The 27,402-nt window shown below is 34.1% G+C and overlaps 3 protein-coding genes and 1 pseudogene across 5 annotated transcripts in view; 1 reads left to right on the forward strand and 3 right to left on the reverse strand.

Annotated features, from left to right (window-relative positions):
• Positions 1–342: 342 nt before the first annotated feature.
• LOC306862776 (proline dehydrogenase 1, mitochondrial-like) lies at positions 343–16,678 on the reverse strand. Of its 2 annotated transcripts, XM_079405758.1 has the most exons (15): positions 15,655–16,678; positions 14,546–14,754; positions 12,026–12,060; positions 10,785–10,820; positions 9,246–9,395; positions 8,975–9,039; positions 8,774–8,890; positions 7,806–7,885; positions 7,635–7,716; positions 7,455–7,547; positions 3,991–4,137; positions 2,812–2,987; positions 1,445–1,543; positions 1,282–1,370; positions 343–1,202 (listed from the first exon to the last, which is right to left on the reverse strand). In XM_079405758.1, exons 1-15 carry the CDS (start codon positions 15,985–15,987, stop codon positions 1,012–1,014), a joined length of 1,902 nt encoding a protein of 633 aa, XP_079261884.1. In that variant the 5' UTR covers positions 15,988–16,678; the 3' UTR covers positions 343–1,011. The 2 variants fall into 2 exon arrangements, with proteins under 2 accessions (XP_079261884.1, XP_079261885.1); XM_079405759.1 differs by lacking the exon at positions 10,785–10,820.
• Positions 16,679–20,337: 3,659 nt separating this feature from the next.
• LOC306861972 (cytochrome b-c1 complex subunit 9-like) lies at positions 20,338–21,970 on the reverse strand. Its single transcript, XM_079404527.1, has 2 exons — positions 21,811–21,970; positions 20,338–21,475 (listed from the first exon to the last, which is right to left on the reverse strand). Exons 1-2 carry the CDS (start codon positions 21,949–21,951, stop codon positions 21,425–21,427), a joined length of 192 nt encoding a protein of 63 aa, XP_079260653.1. The 5' UTR covers positions 21,952–21,970; the 3' UTR covers positions 20,338–21,424.
• A 361-nt stretch (positions 21,971–22,331) lies between these two features.
• On the forward strand, positions 22,332–25,436 carry LOC306862003 (large ribosomal subunit protein uL29-like). Its single transcript, XM_079404572.1, has 4 exons — positions 22,332–22,386; positions 22,892–23,028; positions 23,975–24,056; positions 25,233–25,436. The coding sequence occupies exons 1-4, from the start codon at positions 22,384–22,386 to the stop codon at positions 25,380–25,382; spliced, it is 372 nt and encodes a 123-aa protein (XP_079260698.1). The 5' UTR covers positions 22,332–22,383; the 3' UTR covers positions 25,383–25,436.
• A 752-nt stretch (positions 25,437–26,188) lies between these two features.
• The window catches only part of LOC306862694, a 5,611-nt pseudogene continuing 4,397 nt past the window's right edge, over positions 26,189–27,402 (reverse strand). The window contains exons 6-7 of the transcript in view: positions 26,578–26,728; positions 26,189–26,401 (exon numbers count right to left, since the gene is read on the reverse strand). The product of the transcript in view is annotated as an uncharacterized misc_RNA (transcript). The remainder of the gene's footprint in view (positions 26,402–26,577; positions 26,729–27,402) is intronic.

The raw sequence follows: 27,402 nt of genomic DNA on the forward strand, positions 1-27,402 counted from the left end.
TAGTTACATAAAAACATAGATAAGGCTACATTGAATACAAAAAAAAGACTGATTACCACTTTGCTAACTGCTAGTTGTTAACATATCTTTAACAAGTTAATGCAACTGGCCCACTGAACTATTTCCCACTGAACTTAGTTTCACTTTCTGTTTAATAAAACAAAACATTTAAATATATATTTTCAAATGTTTGCTTTTCATCTGACAATTTGTTGTGGAATGAAATACAAAAAATAAATTTAAAAACATTTAAAAAAAAAACATTTTTACACAATTTTTTACTTTTTATCAGATAAATTATGCGAGTGACAAAATACAAATATGTTAAATTTTTTTGCTTTTCATGATAATGGGTAATGTGGGATAAATAAAATAAGAAAATAAATAAATATATATTTTTAATTGCTTTTCCTTGGATAATGGGTTATGTGGGATAAATAAAATGAGAAAATAAGAAATAAAAATTAATATTTAATTTTTTTTCTTTTCATTGGATAACGGGTTATATGCAGAATAAAATATGATTTATATTAAATCAGACAATGGGTAGCATGGGATAAATACAATAAGAAAAATTCGTTTTCATAATGGGTTTTGTGGAATAAAAAAAAATGAAATTTGTGCATTTCATCAGATAATGAGTTATGTTGAATAAAATAAAATATATTAAATTGAATAATGGGTTCTGTGGGATAAATAAAATAAGAAAACTAAATATTTTTAAATGTTTTTCATTGGAAAAAAATAGATATCAAGATATAATACAATATATTTCTAAATGTTTGCTGTTCATCCACTATTATTTCCTATTGCATCACTTTCTGTTTCACATCACAGAAGTTAAAGGCATTGCAAATGCAATTTCATGTTGTCTTTAACTCCAGATCATTTTACAGCCACTGATTGAGAAACTATAAAACCTATAAATGATGATTTTCCCACATGGTTCTGCTCTGCGCTAGAGAAAGAGTTCCATGTGTTAAATGCAGCTGATGTGGATTTGTGACAGGTTTAGTAGGCAGGTTTGTAGAGCAGTTGTCGACTGAAGAGTCTGCGCTTGAGCTCCTTCCACAGCAGGCTGCGCTCCTTCTGTGAACCCTTCATGAAGCCGCGGTTCTCCTGCGCTCGGCGCGACAGGTACGGGATGACCTCGTTCACCGGGCCGTACGGCACATACTTGTACACCGGGAATCCCGCCTGCCCTGCTCACAAAAGGACAAGCATGTCAACAACACCATTAGAATCAAGAGTCCTTCCCATGCAGCTCTTCTCTCCACTCACCCAACGGGAAGCTGATCTGATCGCACATTCCCAGAAGCTGGCCAAAGTACACCTTATTCTCAGTGGGAGAGAGACTCATCTCGTTCATTCTGTGCAGAAGAACACACGTTAGCGATAATCCATCTCTGATCGTGCTGAATGTATTTTATGCGTCTGGACTCACTTTTCCAGCGTGAATTTGACCGTGTCCTCGTTGTGAGATGCCACCATGACGTTTGCCATCCTGTTGTGGTTGATCTCCTCCAGAATGTACTCCAGACACCTTACAGACAGAGATCAGGGTTAATGAAGGCTTCCAGGAATCCATCAATGACTGAGACAGATGAAGAAAAGGAAGTAATCCTGAAGTATGTGCTTTTTGTTCGTAGCAACAAGTCGAAACGTTCCCCTCGCAGTGTGCGTGCAAATATGTACAGTGTTATTATGACGCTTGTTAGTAATGTGACATTGATGGGCAAAACAAGCTTGCCGCAGGTAAACAGGTGTGTTTGATAATGAAGACAGTATTCATCTGAGACAAGAGAAAGAAACTGATATGGTACATTGTGTTAGGAAAATGTGCAGGAGACACACAGATGATTATGTAATTTAAGCATATTTAAACCAATAATACAATAATATTTAAACCAATAATACATTCTCAAATATCTGCTTTTCTGTAGAAAATGTATTATTTGGAATAGAATAAAATAAAATTAAATAATTAATACAATTCAAAATTGTAGCTTTTCATTGTATAATTGGTTATGGGGAATAAAATAAAAGAATAAAATTATTTTATTTAACAATTCATATATTTGTAAATGTTTGCATCAATAATGGGTTATGTGGAGTAATGAAAAAAAAAAATTATATATATATATATATATATATATATATATATATATATATATATATATATATATATAAACAAATTACAATATAAAATATAAACAATAAATACATTTAAAATTTTCACCTTTCATATGATAATAGGTTATGTGGAATTAAATAAAATACATATTTAAACAATTAATATTACTAAATGTTTGCTTTTCATCAGATAATGGGTTATGTGGAATAAAATGGAATAAATTAAATATATTAATATATTTTTCAATATTTGCTTTTAATTGGGTTACATGGAATAATTTTCTTTTATATTCGCCTTTTATCAGATAATGGGCTATATGAAATAAAATTAAAATATTTATCAGATAATGGGTTACGTGGAGTAAAACAGAATTTAAAAAATTAAATATATATTTAAACAATATATTTTCAAATATTTTCTTCTCATCGGGAAATGAGTTATTGAAACTAACATATTTTTTAAATATTATTTGATCATATAATAGGTTATATAGAATAAAAAAATGTTTAAGCAATATTTAAAAAACATGCAAAGCTGAAGCAAGAATTAACAACACAGTCCAATTATGAAAATGCTTACTATAAATAGAGTGGGGTTCGTGGCCAAAGGGTAGTCATGTTTATCAATGTTTTCCTCCGTTTTTAGGATAGGGTGTGTTTTAATTGCATGGCACATACTTGTGGTACATCCTGTTGGTGGCCTCATAGTCAGGGTTAATGGGATCTTCATATCCGATCTCCGCCGCACGGGATCTCTCCTGATACATGTACGCTCCTCTGACCAGCTTCGCACCGAAGTACCAGCCCTCCCGCCGCGCCAGCTCCACATCCACCGACACGTTATCATACGCCTCCTGCAAACACAGCGCTTGTCATGAGACTCACACAAAAACAGATTAGTGCCATAAAACCATTAGAAAGATGCACAGAAGGTCTTATGAAAGCCATATAGTGCTATTACAGCATTGTCATCATGAATCATTTTGTGACTGCTGGACTTTTGAGATAATTAAAAAAAAAAAAATATTCACAAATTATGAACCACCAAAAATTATTTTTAATTTGGGTCTGTTACTCATTTCAATTTTAAGTACTGAAAATTTTGATTGGAATGTCAATTAATACAATTAATAATTCTAAAAATTAAAAAAATGTATAGCATACATTCTAATCGATATTAAATTCTAATGTTAATAAAGTTAAATGTTAATATCTTACATGTGTTCATATATATTACATATATTCTAAATCCAAATATTTTAATTTTTATTTTGTGTTTTAATTTATTACACTCAAATTATTTTAATTATATATAATAACTGTGAAAACTGCACATATATGCGTATTTGTAATTATTCCATTTTTATTTACCATTCTTAATTTATTATGAAAATCAATACAATTACTTTTAGCACTATTACATTACATTAAATCTAAAAAATAATTACTATTTTAATTAACCATTATAACCTTTACTCTGACAAATGTAATCCATTTCATGGTTTTAGAGTTTCAAAATTTTTACCTAATTTCTGTTGTAGCACTTGTGAAAATTTCAGATCTTTAAATAAATTAAGTATCAAAAGAAGTTGGAATTTGACACGAGTCAGATGGACTTACAGGCTTGACATAACATGAAGATAAGTAAATTATGACAATGTTATTTTTGGATTACCTGTTCCTTTAGTGATCCATATTGTGGCAGGATAAATGAGAAATCTGGGTGTGGCAGCGATGTGAAGCGGCATATTTTGAGAGTGCAGATATGTGTGTGTGTGTAGCTGTGTGTGCGCGCGCATGTAGGTGTGTGTGTGTTTGGACTGTGTGTGTGCGCGTGTATGTGTTTCAGCGACTCACTTTCAGGTAGCACTGGTAGGTGTTGAAGATGTTGGGTTTTTCTCTGTTGAAGATCCTCTGCATCTCCAGCGCGAGTCTGCTGATGGCCGGCTGGAAATACGTCTGTTCTGCGTCCACCATCAGCCTCACGCCGTTCTCCACAGCATGCTGGAACAAACACACATGAGCTTATACAATGCCTTTCAGCTGTAATAATGCACTTTAGTAAACACAGTTACATAACCAGACCGCCTGCAGGACACTGTTACTTCCACCACAATACTGCTCTCACGCTCAACAACAGACTACTAAGACTGGGAACTAAGAGAGCTACAAATCAAAATAATACTCATAATTTCTCAAACTGAAACACAGGTGAAACACACACACACATATACATATACACACAAACTAACACGCACATAATATCTATCTGTCTATAGGTACAAAAAATTAAATCTCAAAAAATTAGAATATCGTGAAAAAGTTCATTCTTTTCTTGTAACATTTCAAAAAGTGAAACTTTCCTATATTTTAGATTCATTGCATATGAAGTAAAACATTTAAAAAGTTTTTTGTTTTAATTTGGATGATTAGAGCTTACAGCTCATGAAAGTCAAAAAAATCGGTATCTCAAAATATTAGAATATTTACATTTGAGCTTCAATTAATAACCATCCCTACAGTATAAATTCCGGGTATCTCTTATTCTTTGAAACCACAATAATGGGAAGGCTGCTGACTTGGCAATGATCCAGAAGACGAACATTGACGGCCTCCACAAAGAGGGTAAGTCACAGAGGGTCATTACTGAAAGGTGTGGCTGTTCACAGAGTGCTGTATCAAAGCATATTAAATGCAAAGTTGACTGGAAGGAAGAATTTGGATAGGAAAAGTTGCACAAGCAACAGGGATGACTGCGAGTTTGAGAATACTGTCAAGCAAAGCTGATTGAAACACTTGGGAGAGCTTCACAAGGAGTGGACTGAAGCTGGAGTCAGTGCATCAAGAGTCACCACGCTCAGACGTCTTCAGGAAAAGGGCTACCGAGCCACTTCTGAACCAGAGACAACGTCAGAAGCGTCTTACCTGGGCTGTGGAGAAAAAGAACTGGACTGTTGCTCAGTGGTCCAAAGTCCTCTTTTCAGATGAAAGTAAATTTTGCATTTCATTTGGAAATCAAGGTCCAAGAGTCTGGAGGAAGAGTGGTGAGGCACAGAATCCATGCTGCTTGAAGTCCAGTGTGAAGTTTCTGAAGTCAGTGATGATTTGGGCTGCCATGTCATCTGCTGGTGTTGGTCCACTGTGTTTTCTGAAGTCCACAGTCAACGCAACTATCTACCAGGAAATTTTAGAGCACTGTATGCTTCCTTCTGCTGACAAGCTTTATGGAGATGCTGATTTCATTTTCCAGCAGGACTTGGCACCTGCCCACAGTGCCAAAGGTACCAAAAGCTGGTTCAATGACCGTGGTGTTACTGTGATTGATTGGCCAGCAAACTCACCTGACCTGAACCCCATAGATAATCTATGGGGTATTGTCAAGAGGAAGATGAGAGACACCAGACCCAACAATGCAGATGACCTGGAGGCCGCTATCAAAGCAACCTGTGCTTCCATTACACCTGAGCAGTGCCACAAACCGATCACCTTCATGCCACGCCAAATTGATGCAGTTATTCATGCAAAAGGAGGCCTAAGTATTGAGTGCATAGAAATTAACATACTTTTCAGAAGCCTGACATTTCTGTTTAAAATATCCTTTTTTTTTATTGATCTTATGTAATATTCTAATTTCTGAGACACATTTTGGGTTTTCATTATCTGTCCTTTTTCATGATATTAAATTTTTTTTAGATGTACCTGTATATATATATATATATATATATATATATATATATATATATATATATATATATATATATATATATATATATATATATATATATATATATACACACACACACACACACAAATACACACAAAATGACACACATAATTACATTTATTTTCATATTTAAGGTACTACATATATAGTATATACTAGATATACTTGAATTTAAACAAATTTAATTGAAATTTAAATGTAAATATATCATTGAATTATACATGAATTTAAACAAAATAATAAAAAAATAAATACATTTATGATAGTTCTGGTATATTTTACTTATTTTTATTTAAAAAATGTATTATTACGTATAAATACATTTAATTTATTTTATTATTAATTTAACAATTTGTAAAATTGTAACTGTATAAATATAATTCAATAATAATAATAATAAAGTTTATTAATAATTAATACATTATATTTATTAATTATAACAACCAACAATTTAATAAATACTAAAATAATAATAATATCATAATGAATATACATTTATAAAATATTTAGTTAACTGTAGCTTCCTTGAGTTTGACGTTTTGTTTTTTAAAAAGCATTTCTCTCTACAGTGTGTTTTTCATACACATCAGTGTGTTGTGTGTTTATCTCACAGAAGATAAGAAGTCAGTCTTGTGATGCTGAGAACAGGCATTTTAAAAACCTCCTGAGCAACGAGAACTTAAAACAAACTGATCGTGTGCTTTTTTTATGGCAGCTTTGTTTTATCATCCACCTGATGACATTCCTGTGCTACTGAATGCATAAACTGGACCATCAAAGTGAAACGTCACAGCAGTCAAGGTTAATAAGTACTGAGCAATACTTTTTCCACCAGAACTGCTTCTAACGAGTTTTTCTAACAACGTCTCTTGGTCAAGCACAGATGTGCAAACACAAACGAGAGGGAAAATGAGACGCTCTTGCGTCAAAACGTGAAATGTAGTGAGAAAAGTATTTGGTTAATGGCTGATCAGGGTCAAGTGTACTCTGACACACACACAGAGAGGAGAAACTCACCCTTACCGGCTGATTTCTGGCGTAACGTTTATGTCAATTTTAGATATTTTGCAACCTCTTCATGTGCCAGGTCACAATAAAACAGTCCAACAAATCGAAGGTCATTTACCTATCGGCATTTCCAGAATAACTTTTAAACAGATTTTTAAAATAAAATTTTGAAATAGATCATTAGAATTAATTTTTAATATGTTTTTATTAAATTTAAAATTATTTGAATTATTAATTAATTAAAAAAATATTAATCATTTAAAAATGTAAAAATACATATGGCATATTTTTAAATGTATTAAATATAAATTACTTTAATTATATAATATAATTGTACATATATAAATATTGTTTTTTATTTTTAACTATAAAATTCTAATTCTAAAATGCACATTTCACCTTTTATATCCAATTATAATTATTTTTAATTTCATATAAATTCATAATTTTAAAAATCAGACAAATGCAGTTTAGTCAATGCACTTTTTCCGAGTTTCAAAAATTACCATCTGATTTCTGTCATTTTTTTTAACAGAATCAACAGAATAACTTTTAAACTGAATTTTAATGATAATGTTTGGTGAAATACCTTGGCGAGGACGTCCATTCTCTGTAGCATCCTCTTCATCTGTTTCTCCTCTTCATCAGTAAATTTGCTCAACAGAGGCTCCAGGTGACCGCTCTTTGGACATACAGACAGTTCGTATGAGCTGAGCAGCATTTGTGTGTGTGTGTGTATGTGTGTGTGTGCGCCTGCCTGTTACTGTACCTCCATGTTGGGCACCACCAGCAGGTTGGAGATCTTGGTTGTGTCATTGATGAGGCTGTTCCAGTCCAACAGATCAATGGTTCTGCAAGAACAAAACCGAAACATTGGTCAAAAACACAAATAGGTCTAGTTTGATTTATACAGAGTCAGCTGTCTGCACAGTCGATTTACCCTGATGAACCCAGTTTTTCTCCAGTAAACCAGTTCTCAATATCTGATTTTGCACCAACTCCCAGTTTGATCAAACTGTCCTGCAAGTAAAAAAAGATAGAGAACGTTATATATAAAATGTAGTTTATTTATTTAATTTTTAAATGAGTATACATTAAAGATTTGGGGCCGGTAAGATGTTTAAACGTTTTTGAAAGAAGCCTCGTCTACTCACCAAAGACTGCATTTATTTGATTAAAAATACAGCAATATTGTGAAATATTATTACAATTCAAATGAACTGTTTTCTATTTAAATATTTTTTTTATGTAATTTATTCCAGAGATGCAAATCTGAATTTTCAGCATCATTCCTCCAGTCTTCAGTGTCACATGATCCTTCAGAAATCATTCTAATATACTGATTTGCTGCTCAAGAAACATTTCTGATTATTATAATGTTGAAAACAGCAGTGCTGCTTCATACAGCATTTATTATAAAGAACAGCATTTATTTAAAATGGAAATCTTTTTAACATTATAAATGTTTTTTTCCATCAACTGAATGCATCATTTCTGATTAAACGTATCAATTTCTTCAAAAATAACTACTATGCACAAACTCATTTTTTTTTTTTTTATTATTATTATTTTATTTTAGTATATTAAGCCTATTTTTTGAATAAACACAAATATTTGTACACATTTGTCTTTAATTGTTAACTGTCCTAAATACGACATCAAAAATCTGAATAGACCCCATATATCCGGTTGTTTTTATAAAGTACAAATTTCATTTTCTTAAACCAAGCCATAAAATAATTTCCTTCTGAGTAATAATATAAATGAATAAATTGAAATGTAATTACAGAATTGAAATGCATTGCAATGTTTTGTGAATGAAAGCAAATTAAATATTGACCAGACTAAAACAATAACATCCCAAACCCTGTCAATCATCTACTTTTCACATGTATTATAACCAGAGACCTGCAGTTGTTCGAGCTCCAGCTTCTGCTCGAGTATCGCCATGCCTTCCTTCCCCTGATGAGCCGCCAGCAGACTGAAGAACCTCCTCCACTTCACCAGCACCTCGGAGAACTGCAGCTTTAGGAGAAATCAAACTAGAGGAATCACACAGATGTAAACTTACTCGACAGAAACTTGAGCGAGAGTGAGAAAAGCAGTTACCAGGAACTGCGGCCGGCCCAGTGCCGTCATCTTAATGGCCGAGAATCCATCCACAGAGCTTCCAGCTACAACACAATTATAGTAAAAGTTAAAATTTGGTGTTTCACTTAGATATTGCTAAGAAATAACAAGTATTGCATTGAATTAAACATGAAATACTGAAGTAGAAAAACGAAAAATAGTATTTTCTTGTAAACTCTACTCCAACTTATAACTTTGAAACCACATTTTTTTTTTACAGTGTAGTTATTCATAATAATATTCCGCTCACCGGAGGCTTTGATGCAGTTGATGAAAGTCTCCATGTGATGGTCACACTTGGCCTCGTCTGCGTAGAAATACGTGCGAGCGCTGATCACTCCTCCGCGCCGATCTCCGAACTGACGATGAGCTTTATACTTCTTCTCACGATGATCCATACCTGAATATGAATTTCAGAGATTTCTGAGATACCGATTCAGAGACAACCCTCTGTTTTAAGACACTTTTCACAGTAGATTTCTGTCACATCGTGCTGCAAAAAGCTGTCAGAATCTTAAAGTCAATGGAAAAGATAGAATTTGAGTTTAAAGTGTCATTATAATTTAACAGCTTGCCTTTTTGCATAACTTATGTTGTGTTCTGGTCATTTTTTCTTTTGTCTTAATGAAATTTCTCTTATGTACATCTTTTTATTTTTATTTTTAATAGTGCTGTCAAACGATTAATTGCATCCAAAATAAAAGTTTTAGTTTACATAATATGTGTGTACTCTTTATATTTATTATGTATATATAAAGACACACACATACAGTAAATATTGACATGCATTTACATGTATATATTTATATTCTTATATTTTATATTATAGATAAACATATTTAACAAACAGCATATTTTTTTATAAATATATACATCATGTGTTTGTATTTATATATACACATAATAAACATACACAGTATAAACACATATATTATGTAAACAAAAACTTATTTTGGATGCGATTAATCGCGATTAATCATTTGACAGCACTAATTTTTTATAAATATAATTAGTTTAAATTAAATTTCTCTTCACTTCATTCCACCTGTGATGTCAAAAATGTCAAAAATGTCCTGCCAACAAAAAATTGTTTGTAAATTTCTTGGCATGCTATATTAGCACCAAATATGAGATTTAATATTTTTATCAACTTGTTTTCTGTCAATTAACACAGATCTGAGCTTATGCATCTCAGCTTTTGAGTGAAAAAATTATTATTTGGCAACATTCTCTCAAAAACTGAGGTGCAACAAAGCCAGCGGTGATTTAGTTTCAAACACAAATACAAAACATGTGCTAACTGAACGAAAACAAGCTGACAAAAAGATTAAAATGAAGATTTGGTAATAATATAATTTACAAGCAATTTTAAAAGGCCGTCGTTTTTGACTGGGAACACCAAATTTTAAGGATTTTCAGCAGAGCGCAAGGCTATGGCCAAAACCTTGCACTGCATTACCTTTCATAATTCCTTATAGAGGAAAGGTCTGAGATACAGAACACCCCACAGACTTAAAAAACATGAGCTTGCAAAGTTAATTTCAGCCCCTTCACCAGGAGAGCCCACGGTTAAACCTGCTTTAACCAGTCTGAGTGAGTCAAACAGCTAAAGCCCCTAACACACATACAGCAGGCTATTTCAGGCGCAATGACTGAGACAACACGCTTCACGAGCCCTGAGGAGACACTGCTAGCGTTACAAAAACCCAGCTAGATGAAACTCAAGCAAGTACCAACACCCTTCCAGCATCAATGCTAATGCCCTGAAATAAAACAAAGTACACTTTACACTCATTGTCCTGAAGCAAGCATGCACTGGTGTCCACTGAAAATAAAACAAAACAAATGTTTACTGTAGGAAATGCTTTAAAAACTACTACCAACGTTATTAGATTTATAAAAATTAAACAACAAACTAAAAGTTTAATAAAATGCATAAAATAATATAAAATCATATATAAACTAGTGCTGTCAAATGATTAAATCGCATACAAAATATATATATATTTACATAACGTGTGTATTCTGTGTATATTATGTATATATATAAATAAAAACACATGCATGTATACATTTAAAAAAAAATACATTGTTTATATAATAAATATATTTATATATAATATAAAATACAATAATATTTGAATATATAATAAATATATTTATATATAATATAAAATACAATAATATTTGAATATATAATAAATATATTTATATATAATATAAAATACAATAATATTTGAATATATAATAAATATATTTATATATAATATAAAATACAATAATATTTGAATATATAATAAATATATTTATATATAATATAAAATACAATAATATTTGAATATATAATAAATATATTTATATATAATATAAAATACAATAATATTTGAATATATAATAAATATATTTATATATAATATAAAATACAATAATATTTGAATATATAAATGTATAAACATGTAAATATTTTCAAAATATATACCATACGTGTGTTTTATATATACACATAATAAATATACACAGTATACATACATGTATAAAGTAAACAAAAACGTTTCATTTAGATGCGATTAATCGTTTGACAGCACTCATATAAACAAAGGAAAATTAAAAACAGCACAAAACAAAAGACTACAAGGAGATTAAAAACAGACAAATTAAAATAAAAAATAAAACCATAAAATAAAATAATAATAAAGCAAAAAACAACAACAAAAACACAAATTTAAATGACACAAAAAAACTGAACTAGTCCAGACAGAATAAAATACAAATCTAGTTAAATTAAAACAAGAGATGCAATAAACTTAAAACATAAAACTAAATTATAAAATAAAAGTTTTATTTAATTTTTATTTAGTAACACTGTGTAATGCACTGAACTGATTTAGGAATTAATTTGACATTTATTATGATCACATAGGCCAGATTTATTTAAAAACTGCAATAAAACAATGTTGAGTGATTGTCTAGTTTTCAAATGTTCAGATTTAGTTTAAATATTTTGAATTTAGTGTCATTTATTGCACTTACCATGGCTCTCTTTCTCAGCCTCAGAAACACAGGAGCTGAAAAACAAGGCGAAAAGGATATGATAAGGTGGAAAGTTGTGCTTTATTGATGTTAGTGCAAGTTTCTGCAAACATGTCACCTTTTTGCACCCCCAACTGCTCCCCGGGCACCGCAGCATAAATGGCTGCCCACTGCTCCGGGTGTGTGTTCACGGTGTGTGTGTGTTCACTGCTGTGTGTGTGCATGTTGGATGGGTTAAATGCAGAGCACGAATTCCGAGTATGGGTCACCATACTTGGCTGAATGTCACTTCACTCACTTTAAACCAGGACATTTTATATGTGAGCTCCTCTCAGCCTTGCTAAAAGAGGTGATAAATTCACTGGGGGCCATTAAATGATGCAACACACACTGAACGCTCTGCCAGAGACACACACTTCACAATATTCTGCACTCGGCCGGGAACCAAGCGCTTTCAGTCACACTCGCTTTGCAACACGAGTCTCAGTCAACAGACTGAATCAATATCAAATCAATTTCAGAGCAGTTGAGAAATTTAAAGGAGGATGAACAATCTTGTTTAGAATTTAATAGATTTTTTGCCTCTCTTTGTTTCCAGTCTGTCTGTGAGGGAAATTAAAATGATCCAACGCAAATTGGCGCTATGCAAAAACCTGAAAGTGGGAATGCTCTAATGCAAAAGCTCAAAGTTGAAGCATGTGATTGATAAGTATGTCAAGTATTTGACCCGACCTTCTGTACAAACAAGACATGGGGTTGCAAGCATTCAGGATTGCAACATGCGCTCATGAACTATTATGAACTATTTCAAAGCTGCAAATACTGCCTGCAAAAATGTAGAAATGTTTAATATAGAGACAAAAGTGTCTAGCAGGTGCAATAAGAATAAGAATTACCTTGCTTTTTAGGGTTTTTCCTGCTATATTATATTTTTTTAACTCTATAATGCCTATAGATATGAAACAGGCTATACAGCGTTTAACTCTATAAAGCCTGTGTCATATTTGATGTGCAAATTTTAAAGGCCTTTTACTAAATCGTCCCGCCTCAGGTGCATGTGTTTTTTCCTGTGAAATCTTTAATGATTTTTATAAAGTAAATTATATTGTTAGTAATATTTCCAGATGAACACTTATTGGACTGAGACAACTTTTCTTGGGTAGGTTTTTTTATATGTATTTTATGTAAGAATCTGTTATAAAAGATCACATCTTTTTTTGGGGCCATATAAATATCAGCATCTGCACCAAACTGCAATTTTCTTTGCAGTTTGATTAAAATTGAGCAGTTTTTTCTTCATTCATAATAACCTCTATTCTTCTATCATACTAAATGAGCCATAAAAGTAAGATTTATCAAATAGAAAACTTCAAAAACACATGCAAATATTTTTGTCTAAAGTTTCAATAATTTTCCTGACCGCTATTGCATAGGTCAGGCTTTACAGGGTAAAAACATCTGACGAAATTCTCATCAAAGTGGAAATGTATACCTCAATAAACCACAATAAATAAGATAAGTCACATGAATGTCATGCCAGATACCATTTCAATAAGCCACATGATTTAAGAAATCCTTCATGTATGTAGCACAACAGAATAGTACAGATTATACTTACAGATAGAGGTTTGCCTTAACCTTAAATAGACCTCTAACCTCAACTATAAGTAGTAGTAGTATATGTAATGATGCATGGTTTATAAGGATGAAAATGACTAGTCTAAAGAAATCAACTTTTATGGCCTTGAAGCTGATTGCATGTTGTAACTTTTTACTGGAGTATGGTTTCATGTCTGTTTCGGAAACCACAGGCTGTAAAATGTTCTCAGCAGCCCAACGATTTATTACAGAGAATAATACATCTTATTTTTGGAATATATTATCATTGTAATACAAGATGTATTTCCCTGAGAGAATACTAAGTCTAATCTAACCCAAAACACCTTACATAACATTCAGCGCGTGTGTGTGTGTGTGTGTGTGTTGTTACTCAGCAAACTGTTTTTTTTCCTTGAACAAAATGAAAGCACATTCCCACAGGGAGTGGGATGAAACAAGCTTCCCTTTGTGCTTTTATAACCTAAATCAATCCTAAAAGAAATGCATTGAACTAGCAGCTCAAAAAGTATTCCTAAATAAAGAATTACCCTCATCTAAACAGTGCTTTTTATAATTCTGGCTATCTGCGCCACACCTTCAAATGTCTACTGCTCGTGACAGGCTTTGAGTTACTCAACACACTGGCCTGGGTTTCCTTGCTCAGCCTCATGTGACTGCATTCTGTGAGGGAGGAGGATAAAACACCTCCCTTTTTCAGCCAATAAGGTGGTGGGCCTTGGCTGAAACTGCCCAATGGGGAAGAAGGTAATGGGAGACGGTTTCCACTAGTGCAGCCAAGAGTGTGACAGGGATTCAGTGACACTGACAAGTCAAAACTCTGGCTGGAATTCAATGTCAAGCATCGTTTGCTCTCTGTGCAGGACGGAGGAAAGGAAAACAAGGTCTTGGGTTCATACTTACTCCATCTCCTTCTTCTCAGCCTCTTCTTGAGTCAGATCCTCCTCCACACTGTAGTCCAGAACTGAACCAACACCAAACGCCTGGTTCTTCTCGATCAGAGGTTTGATGGCGTTCTGGTCCTCACCCGCCACAAACTGGCCGTAGAAGGTCATTTTCATCAGTTTCTCGAAGAGCCGCTGGCCAAGAACCTTCTTGCTGAGGTCCATCAACTGTGGTTGGCAAATTGAGGAATATAATATAAATTAAACAATGCTACAAACAAATTGCCTAGTTTCTGAAACAAAATATGTTTAATATAACTGTATAATATAATTGTGAATATATTTTTATTTGAAATCAAACTCAAGATATATATTTCTTATAAGTTTATATATATATATATATATATATATATATATATATATATATATATATATATATATATATACATACACATAAAATATAAAATTACAGTAAAATTATAATATAATATATAATACTATTTTAGTATTTGTTGTATTGTTTTATGCTGATAGAAATAGAAAAGTCATTTTTTTCATACTATAATTTTTTTTAGATACAATCACATTCACAATAATGAAAAATATTTTTTTTTTAAATGCATTTTGATAATGTGAACTGGAATAAATGTTCTTAATTGTAATGAATTAAATGTATATATAATAATATATACATATATACACACACACACACATACATGTATATATACATATACACACACGCAGTATATAAATATATAATAAATATAAATATACACATAATGTATGTGATTATCATATATTAAATTTATATATATATATATATATATATATATATATATATATATATTATCACATACATGAATAATAGATGAATAGATGAATAACAGACAGACAAACAGATTATAGATAGATAGATAGATAGATAGATAGATAGATAGATTTAAAAAACAAAACAAATAAACAATCTTAAAGACTGAATGAATAAAAGTAACTAAATGTGCATTCAAATAACAGCAAAAAAAGTTACATTTAAAAAAATAAATAAATAAAAAGTAACATTCTCTGCAACTTACAACTTAGCCTATGTTACAGAGTTCGCTACTTTTTCAAAAATCAAAAGTAACTCGCCTGTTTATTTTTGTCAACCAGGAAGTCAAAGGAGCAGAGTTTGAAGACCAGCAGACTCCTGAGGAGCTCCAGTGTGTCTTTGCTCTTGTAGGCTTCTCGTGTGTTGTCGAAGTCGATGGAGATGGAGATGCTCCGGCGCTCCGCGTGCGCTTTGCGGCTGATGAGATCCACATCGCAGGGCTTCTCCACCGCGGCACAGGACGGATCCAGCGGCGCGTCTTCCGTCTTCAGCTCTTTGCGCTGCGTGGATGCGGCTGCTGTGGAGCGCAGTCTCACAAACAAATGAGCCGGCTTTACTCTGGTCACCGCGGGTAGAACTTTACAGTAAGGCATGTTTATGAAGTTAGATAGGTAGATATGACAAAGGAAATACACCAGTGCTTCTTGCAACGATGAGGTTTCTAGATGAATGCGATGGAAACACCCCTCACTGGAGGGCCATTAAAGCGCGCTTAAAATATGCAAATATATGGCAGCGCAATGACTTGTGATTGGCTCACCATCTGTGACGCACCGCACTTTCTCAATGCGTCACTGCACAACCTATTCTAAAGTTACTTGTACTAACACCTGATATTTGTTTTGCATTTCAAAATGTTCATGCACAAGAACACTTTGCCTACAATTGATGTCTAAAATTTCCCACACTGTAAAATCTCATTGCTATGACCACATTTTTATGAACTAATCTTTTTTTTCAGAGGGCTTACCACTTTTTTCTTTTTTCCCTTCAAATGTTCCCCTCAAAGTTTCAAATGTAGTGCAATAAATAAGTAAATAATAAAAAAAATAAAGCAAATTTGGTCCATTAATTAAAATATTTTTGGTATCCAAATGTATTATTATTGTTAACTAAAACTATTAAAAACACTTAAATAAAGCTGAATTAAAACGAAACATAAATATTAGATGAATAAGTTTGGAGCACTAAAATTATTAACTGAAAATAGATAAAAACTCAAACCTAAATACTGAAATAAAACAAATTTAACCCTAAACAGTAATATTTAAAACAATTACGAAAGTACATAACAAAATTACTAAAAATTAAACAAACATAAAATTAAAATAAAAAAATATGGGCTCATTTAAAATATTAATGACAAAAATGTATTATATTTTAATACTAAAACAACACTGACTGGTATATATATATATATATATATATATATAATATTTGGAGGCACAACCTTTGTAAAAATGTAACTTCCAATATGATTAATGACATTTGCATACCTCATTACAATAGATTCACCCGCTCTTCTTACAAAGTGCTTCTATCCTGCATGTAATCCAGCTGCTGTTTTCTGCTCTTTCTATTGCTTTTTCGATGGATTTAGATCTCCACCCATCGCTTGTCACTTCAGAACAATCCAGAGTTTTGTTTTCAGTCATCCTGGCCGTTATCCTGCACAAAGACTAATTTGGTGTCAATGATATTATCCAGGTCCTTCTATAAGCTAAGATTAAGTTGCCTGTTTTGGTAAACAGTGCAAAATAATAAAATGGTCTTGTGTCAGTAAGGTCGATAGCATCAATATAGCATCATCACTGCTCTCTTATTTATTATTATTATTTTTAGTCATTTTAGAATAAATTTTGCCTTAGCAACTAGCTGAAATAAAGCTTTAGGTTTTAGTTGACTATAATAACTCTGATGTTAATGCTGTTTGATACCTTTTTTATGCTATCTGCATTCATTTGAAGATGTTTAGTATTTCAGTGATAGTTCATGTGTTATCTTACTAGTGTATTACCAGAAGCTTCTGTTTTATTTGTCAAACTGACTCAGCATTTGTGTATTCAGTGAATGAACCTGGAGACAATAGGACCGTCATACAAACCCTCTCCTGATCTCAGATTATATGGGTGTTGGTTCATTTTGTCTGACCCAACAGAAGTGAATGTGGTTTTACTTGTCTGTAAGCTAAAAAGACGCTCAGTACTGCTCACTAATTCAATCACATTCAAATATATGAGATCATGATTCACTTTGATGTTACTGAGTGAGCTTTCTAACCTCACTGTGCCTAGTGCAGCGACTTCTAATGTCTGTGCAGTGTTTGAGCAAATAGATGCAATAATGACAATAAAAGCACTCTAGTGACACCAAGTGCTCAGTCTACCTCAAAACTGCCACTTTCTGTGAAGTATTACATTACAAATAAACTTTAGCGTTTCAGTCTTTAAACTGATGGATTGATGAGACTTAGAAACCACATTTGCCACTATTCGCAATTACTTTCACCCCTTTCTTCACAGCAAATTATTATTTTTTTATCTGATCTGTAACAGACTGATCTCAGATAAGCACATCAATACTTCCCAATATTACAATAAACATTTTAATACAGTAATGATATTAAATGGGGAAGTCGTGGCCTAATGGTTAGAGAGTCGGACTCCCAAAGGTTGCGGGTTCGAGTCCCCGGCCGGCAGGGATTGTAGGTGGGGGGAGTGAATGTCCAGCGCTCTCTCCACCATCAATACCACGACTGAGGTGCCCTTGAGCAAGGCACCGAACCCCCAACTGCTCCCCGGGCGCCGCAGCATAAATGGCTGCCCACTGCTCCGGGTGTGTGTTCACGGTGTGTGTGTGTGTGTGTGTGTGTGTGCATTTGTTCACTACTCACTGCTGTGTGCACTTGGATGGGTTAAACGCAGAGCACCAATTTCGAGTATGGGTCACCATACTTGACAATACGTCACGACTTTACTTTTTTACTTTACTTTATAATGTTTTACATTATTATTAATGTATTAAAATGACATAACTATAATAAAAATGAAAATGCTAAAATGCACATAAAATCAAAATGTACACTAAAATGCATTTCTTATTCCTACTACAATAATAAAATAAAAATAGTAAATAATAAAATAAAATACAAATACTTTCCCCCTCAATAATGAGTGTTTTTCTCCAATTAACATAGAGTTCTTGAAACTTCTGCAATATTGCTAAATGAATTGTGGTTAACTTAGTATATGTGACCCTGGACCGCAAAACCAGTCATAAGGGTCAATTTTTCGTGAGTGAGATTTATACATCATCTGAAAGCTGAATAAACAAGCTTTGTTAGGATAGGACGATATTTGCCTGAGATACAACTATTTGAAAATCTGGAATCTGAGGGTGCAAAAAAAGTCAAAATATTGAGAAAATCTCCTTTAAATTTGTGCAAATGAAGGTCTTGGCCATGCATATTTCTAATAAAAAAATAAATTTTGATATACAGTCATGGCCAAAAATATCGGCACCCTTGGTAAATATCATCAAAGAAGACTGTGAAAATTAATCTGCATTGTTAATCCTTTTGATCTTTTATTTAAAAAAATGAATTGGAAGTCATTGGATAAGAATTTAAAATAGGGGGAAATATTATGAAATAAATGTTTTTCTCAAATACACGTTGGACACAATTATTGGCACCCCTAGAAATTCTTATGAGTAAAATATCTCTGAAGTATATTCCCATTCGTATTTACAATTTTGAGCACTCCAGGGTGATTATGAACATGAAATTATTCAGCCATGGCTTTCTGTTTCACAGAAATATAAATAGGAGGGAAAACAAAGCCCAAATTCCCTTAATCATCCATCACAATGAGAAAAACCAAAGAATATATTTCTGATGTGCAGCAAATGATAATTGAAACCTCACAAATTAGTGAAGTGGCTTTAAGAAAAGAGCTAGGGCAGTGAAAATTCCCATTTCCACCATCAGGGTAATAATTAAAAAATTCCAGTCAACAGAAAAAGAAACTGCCTGGAAGAGGATGTGTGTCTATATCGTCCTAATGCACGGTAAGAAGGAGAGTTTGAGTGGCTAAAGACTCTCCAAGGACCACAGCTGGAGAATTGTCTCGGGGTCAGAAAACCTTAAAAAAAAAAATGGTCAAACAGCCCCTACATCACCACATGTTGTTTGGGAGGATTTCAAGAAAAATTCTCCTAGCTCATCCGAAAACAAACTCAAGCATATTCAGTTATCAGACACGACTAGAACTTCAAATGGGACTGGCTTCTATGGTCAGATGAAACTAAAAAATGAGCTTTTTAGCAGCAAACACACTGGGTTTGGTGAACACAGGGATTAAAATGTACCCATGTGTACAATGATATATACTGCTGTATTGTTGATGTTGTGGGCATATATTTCTGCTGGAGGTCCTGGACATCTTGTTCAGACACATGGCATCATGGACTCTATCAAACACCAACAGATAAAAAATCAACAAGCGACCGACTCTGTTAAAAATCTGGGCCATGTTTGGATCTTCCAACCGGACAATAATCCAAACACAAACCTCAAAAACAACACAAAAATGGGTCACTGGGCACCAGTGTTGGGTAGTTACTAATTACTAGTAATTTAGTTACTGTAATAATATTACTTTTTGCAGTAACTAGTAGTGTAACTAATTACTAATACGATTTCAGTAATAATATTACAGTTACTATCCATAAAACAGCTTAGTTACTTTTGATGCCTCATCCCCGCTGATTTAAAATCTAACAATCAAATATTTCCTATATTTTCATCATTTTCACGTCTCGCACATGCATGTGCTGTCCCCAGTGCAGCAGGCAAGCTTGGAATATGGAAAAGCTTACATTCAGCAGATGGAAATATTGCATTATATTGATTTTGTCAGGAAAAAAGATGATCTGAACACTGTTGTGTAAGTTGTGGCTTTACTTTGGCATTACATCCCTCTGATCAACATGAACATAATATTACTATAATTAAAAATCTTTTTGGAAAATTAAACAGTTTCTTACAAACTTATGTGATTTGATAAAATACATAATTAAATATAATGGTATATATGGGTAACGGAAAAGTGACTTCAAGATAACAGATGACAGTTAATGAGATTAATACAACACTTCTGCTTGAATGTCACTATCGGGTGTTTTTAATAACTCCTGTGATCCAATGTGGATTTTGGTCAAATGATGAGGCAGAAATATGTTGTTCCTAACATTCTAGAAGAATTATGTGGAAGATATACAGTTACAACTTCTGTGGAGAGTGAAGAAAAATAATGTAACTAGTAGTATAACTAATTACTGTTGCCAGAAAGTAATAAGTAACAATATTAGTTTTGAAAGGAGTAACTAGTAATACATTACATTATTTGAGTAACTAGCCCAACACTGCTGGACACAAAACCAAGCTTCTGCTGGCCATTCCAGTCCTCTGACCTGAACCCTGTAGAAAATGAGTGAGGTGAACTGAAGAGAAGAAGCACCGTCATGGAGCTGTGAATCTGAAGGGTCTGGAGAGATTCTGGATGAAGGAATGGTCTCTGATCTCTCGTCAGGTGTTCTCTAACCTCATCAGGCATTATAGGAGAAAATATAGAGCTGTTAATCTGGCAAATGGAGGTTTCAAAAAGTATTGAATAAAAGGAAAAATGACATGTAGTTCATACATGTAATCAAACATCATCTGAAATTCCCTCTTGCACCGCACACAAAAGAACCACCAGAGTTAAACCATTCTGGGTCGTTGGGTTTATTCATACACAATTAAGTTAGCAACACATTTACAAATCATGAAGTATGTGACATATCACACAATAACAGGTGGTCACATGACATTTTATCAGGGTTCAGTGATCAGTGTCTATGTCCCCCGGACAATCCGGCTGGAAGATGAAACATGGCGGTCAGAGGATGCAGCAAAAGCCAGCGGACCATCCAACAGGATCACATCAGGAACGGGATGATGGTAGGATGAACGCTCCTCTGGCTGCATCGTTATTCTTCATCCTTCTGCTCATAATTGTGTTTGAGGTGTTTCCAGAGTTTCTACACAAAGAAGATAAACAATTAGATGACAGCACACAGGGTGAGCAAAGCACATCACAGATATATTATCATTTATACTCAGATTGAACAGAAAACATGAATTAGTTGAGCTCTACACTGATTTCATAGCATTACAGTGTTTTGTTCAAATCCCATTAAACTATTGATATAAAATGAGATTATTATAAGCACACATATAAATATAACACTCCTATATATTTTGGTTTAGGCTCGAGTTTGTCCTATATTTGCATATTTAGTTGTAGCTAGCTAGCAGGCTAATCAAGGTCAGTCTACCGGCGGGTCAAGAAGAAATCAAGCGAAAAATAACTCACCCCCCGATTTATGTTTTCAAACACCGCTTCTCCAGCCTGATCAAACACCCTCTCGAACACAACAGCTCCCACCATGATGGTGATGGCGAAAGTTGACGTTCTTCTGAAGAGCAGATTGTAGACACTTCTTGCGAGCGCCATGATGATCAATGGAGTCTTCCGGAAGAGTGGGCGGAGCGATGAGCTGTCAATCAGCTGTCGACCAATGAGGACATTCCATTAAAACCTTTATTGAAGAGAAATACATTTTAAAATAAAACGACTACATTTTAAATGTATTTATTTTTTTACGTAAACATTTAAACATTATCTTTTAATATCCTGAATGGTTTTAACAGACATCTGATATTGAAAATTAGCATATTTAAAATATCATTTACTTCTAAATATTTTACATTTGAGGGTAATAATGTCAATGTAATTTAATCAATTATGTTATTGGGCACCCTCTTTAAAAAGGGAATGGAATATTCCTTCCCCCCCTTTCCGCGCCCGTTTAGTTTCCTCCGTAACCCGGTAGATTTTCTCACGTGACCTGCGTAACTTCCTTTCTTGTGACAGCCGTCGAGAAAAATGGTGAGGATTTTACCCAAACCGAGCAATCTGAATCAATCCTGTGAATTATCCATGTTTAACGACCACGAGAAAGAGTTTTAAACACACCTCGAGTTGTGCGCTAGAGTTTGAGCCCAGTATTTAAAAAGATGACTTTGAATTAAAGTGAATTGAGTGATGAAACGCTGACTGAAGTCGCGGTGCTCTGAGCCGTTTAGCCTGTTAGCTTAGCGTACGATCTGCATTCCTAAATACCTAAAGTTAATATTATGGAACTGGTTTGGATATTGTGGCTTTCAGCAGTCAACAGCCATGAAAACACACATGACAGCTTATAACCTGTTTGTTTAGGCGGAACGAGTTGAGTGTGAGCTTCATTTGTTCATGAAGAAAGCTAAACCGCAGTAACTATGCATCTGTATGCTTTTGATACTTATTCACAGTTCCAAGAGTCTCTATAAAAGCTACCTTTAACACACGAATGGTTTGATGTGATTACATGCTAATGAATGCTGTGTGTTTGTAGGCAAAGATCAAGGCCAGAGACCTGCGTGGAAAGAAAAAGGAGGATCTGCTGAAGCAGCTGGAGGATCTGAAGGTGGAACTTTCCCAGCTCCGCGTTGCCAAGGTTACCGGTGGAGCTGCATCCAAACTCTCCAAGATGTGAGTGATGGGATGGACTCGGTTGTGTTCGGCTGTTCACCACAGATCAGTATTATTGGAGGCTTGAATGCACTGTAAAGGAAGAACAATGATCTGGGGCCCCTTCTGTTTCAATGCCAGCTTTAGTGTGATGGGAATGCGTGTGTATTCTGTTCTTTAGTGTAATCTGATCCAAGGACATTCAGTATTCACACAGTTTCTCCAGGTCTTATAGCAGGGGTGCCGGAGCCCTGCACAGTTTAGATGCAACCCTAATTAAACACCTGATTCGGCTAGTCAAGTCATATATGTGCTGGTATGTGTATTGGAGCAGGGTTGGAACTAAACTCCCTCTAGGAATGGAGTTTGACACCCCTGTCTTAAAGTCATCATTAGCCCTTCTACAAGTTAATTCGAGTGGAAAGTCCTGAAGTCATGGTTGTTGCACAATGTTGTGTTAGTATAGTGTTGTCTTGTTTTTTGGTACAAATATATAAACGTCTTTAAAAATATATCAAGAACAAGTTACAAAACTAAGCAAAAATGAGCAATTTATGCATAAAACAAGAACAAGCATCTGTTAATAATGGCGTCTGAACCTTTCCCCTTTGAATCTTTTTTTGTTTCCAGTGTAAACTCGTCATTTTATTTTAAGTAAATGCATTTTGATGTGAGAATCTTTATTCGTTTGCTTAAGAAAACTAGATGCATACTGAGGGAAGAACGTTAGTGTGATTAGACGCTAAAGTAAAAGTTATTTCCATGTTCTAGTGGTTGAGAGCAAACTCTTAAGTTTACCTTCATAAAACCTGCAGGAACCCTGTTTGTGGTTCTATTCCATATTCAAAACATATTTTGCAGCCTTATTTCTTTTAGAGTTTCAGTCAAAAATCTCTCTCTGTAGTTAATGGAAGATCTTGAATTAAATAGGAAGCATCATTCTAATGTTTATTTGATCTCTTTTCAGCCGCGTTGTCCGCAAGTCTATTGCCAGAGTCCTCACAGTCATCAACCAGACACAGAAGGAGAATCTGAGGAAGTTTTACAAGGTCAGTGTAACGCCACTGAAATCCATTCATGCCCACACATGCCAAGATGCTCTTTTGTTACTGGTAACACCTTGAAGTCATTTTTAGATTAAAGAGAAAGGGAAAGCCAGTTCAAATCATCTTGACATCAAAATGATCTTTTAGACAGATACATTTAGAAGAGCTTGATCGAGTTGATGCTTAAACAGCAGAGTTTGTTGAAGTGGGGTGCTGTAATGGCCATTAGTGTCCTGTTACATTCATTATGGTATTCAGGCAACGCTTATTGTTATAAGACACAAACTACACAGCGTCTGTTTAGACTCCAGCAAGACAATCACCCAGCACTCCTCCTGCTGATGTGGAGCTAGTGTGAATATTCCCTTGCTAAAGAATTGACTGTTCACAGCGGAGTCTTTAAATGACGCTCATCTGCTGTGAGCAGCCGACAAAACCTTTGTCCTATCATTTATTGAACTAAAGCTGTAGTCCAAATCGAAAAGACCGTTTATTACTATGTTAATACTTATGTAGTGTTTTAGTCATTTAAAATTTAACAACTAGTCTTTTATTTTCAAAAAAAGTGTTCTAAAAATTCATGTACATTTATAACAATATACTTTGTTACCTGTCAATGTTATTATATTTAACTGTTTGGTATATTGATCCCATCGGCGCTTCAATCAACCCTTTTCATATTTCTGGGTTTCTAAGAAGCAAAAGTCATCTGAATGGAGATTACAACAGTTTTTGTATTCCCATTTGTTATAATGGAAAAAGAATCTACAGTAGGTTTTGTTGTTTTTTGAGCATTTCTATTTGAAAATGTTAGATATGGTGTTACTGTATTAGAAACGGCAGCATTAACTTGTTTTCTGAAATGAAGTGCGACGGTTAATATAATGCAAAGTATAGTGTTCTAAATATACAAAAACTATAAATTTAAATAACAGTTTTAAATGTAAAATGCACTATAAATGTGTAATTTATGTTTTTATAGATTGTTTTGTTAACTGTGGAAACGGTCATAGTTTGTGAAAAGGGTCCGTGTACTTTTATTTTGGAAGGTTTTACAGCAGATGTGTTGATTGATCACAATTGAACATTCATTAAATCTCAACACTTCCTGTTCTCCTCCAGCTGCTTCCTGTATTGTCCGCTTGCTGATTCTAACAGCCCCGGTCTTATTGTTTTCAGGGTAAGAAGTACAAGCCTTTGGACCTGAGGCCCAAGAAGACGCGTGCCATCCGTCGTCAGCTGACAAAACACGAGCAGAACCTGATGACCAAGAAGATGCAGAGGAAGTCCCGCCTCTACTCCATCCGCAAGTTTGCCGTCAAGGCTTGAGAGGCTGTACTGTTGTTTTTCACTGAAAAAATAAACACCCCACCCTGGAATTAAGACACCCGAGTCTGTGTGTTTCTGGAGCAGGAACAGGGGTTATTAGGAAACAAAATGAAAGTGCTGATTGGGTATTCGGTTGCTAGCAATATCTTTTGTTTGTTTTTGACATTAGTTAGAACTGGGATGGCAGAGTGTCATTTCCACTGGAAGTCTGATTTAACCTTTTCAAGGGTTAGTCTGTGGTTAGTAATCATAGACGATTTTATGGCACTCATACAAACTTGAGTTGAGTTCTAAATTAGAATATTTGAATTAGATTTTCAAAATTGTATTTACTGTATGTGCAGCTAATCTTGCCTTCGAATACATTTAGGAGTTTTCTATTTTCAGTTTCCATTGACAATCCTAAATTTAAAACCCTAATTTTACATTTAAAATGTTAAATCTTTTTTTTTTTAAAAGGTTTATACATTATTAACAAGTTTTGCTGCTTGATGTTGCAAACGGCTATCTATTATATTTTATTATCATAACTAGAAACACTAGTTTGCAATGTAAATAATCCGAAATCTCACACATTTACAGATAATGGCTTACTTTTCATTGAAAAACAAGGTGAATACCTACGAAGTACAAAAATACATACAAACCTCCAACAATCAGGAAACTTTGTGACCCCAAACTAAATGTTCTGACAATGTGGTGGTTTTCATGGATGCTTATCTCATAAATATGATTGAGACATGCAGAGGGCTGCATAACATTCACTGAGGCTGTGGGTTTATAATCAGTTCCACAGCTGCTTTCATTCACCGTGGGTCACAATGTACTGTCCGTCCTCGTAACTGCAGCTGTAAGTCGTCATCTTTACTGCCCTGTTCTGTGTTTAAACTCCTGCATCTCTCACTTCTGTCTTCTGTGCTGTTTTCTTCATCCTCGTCTACATCCAGCTGCTCAGAACCGCTGGTGAGAAGCTTCCCATCAGGAGTGAACACGCAGCCGTATGCCGAGTCCTTATGACCCTAAAACACAAGCTTGTGATGTCACAGTGCTAAACATGTGACCAGTTCTCAGTCACCTGCAGCCTCTTCAGACAGACTCCGGTGGTCACATCCCAGATCTTCACCAGATGAACAAACATATGAGTAAAAAGCATTGCCACACAGCCTGTGTTTGAACGAGTGTGTGTTTGTTTTACCATGTCGCCTTCAGCGGTGGATGCTAAAACCAGTCCGTCTCCGGAGAAAACCAGACTTCTGACCCAAACACGCTCACACCCTCCCAACACAAACAGACACACGCGACGCATCGGCAACCAAACGCACTGAGCCGTCCCATGATCCTGAGGCCTAAACACACATACATAAATGTGACCCTGGAGCACAAAACCAGTCTTAAGTCACTGGGGTATTAAAATGATCTATTTTTCTTTTATGCCAAAAATCATTAGGAAATTAAGTAAAGATCATGTTCTATGAAGATATTTTGTAAATTTCCTACTGGAAATATATCACAACTTAATTTTTGACTAGTAATATGCATTGCTAAGACCATCATTTGGACAACTTTAAAAGTGATTTTCTCAATATTTAGATTTTTTTTGCATCCTCAGATTCCAGATTTTCAAGTAGTTGTATCTTGGCCAAATATTGTCCGATCCGAGCTAAGACTGGTTTTGTGGTCACAAATATACTAGCAGTCAAAGGTTTAGAATAATGAAGATTTTTAATGTTTTTTTATTTTGTTTGTTTAATGATTTTTAAGTCTTCTGCTCACCAAGGCTGCATTTATTTGATCAAAAATACAGTGAAAATGGCAAAAATTTTAAATATTATTACAGTTAAAAATAACTGTTTTCTATTGTAATATATTTTAAAATGCAATTTATTTCTGTGAAGCAAAGCTGAATTTTCAGCATCATTACTCCAGTCTTCAGTGTCACATGATCCTTCAGAAATCATTTTAATATGCTGATTTGCAGATATATTGCTGCTCAAAAATCATGTATTATTATTCATGTTGA

This window comes from Barbus barbus (assembly GCF_936440315.1).
Source record: "Barbus barbus genome assembly, chromosome: 43".
NCBI classification, from domain to species: Eukaryota; Metazoa; Chordata; class Actinopteri; order Cypriniformes; family Cyprinidae; genus Barbus; species Barbus barbus.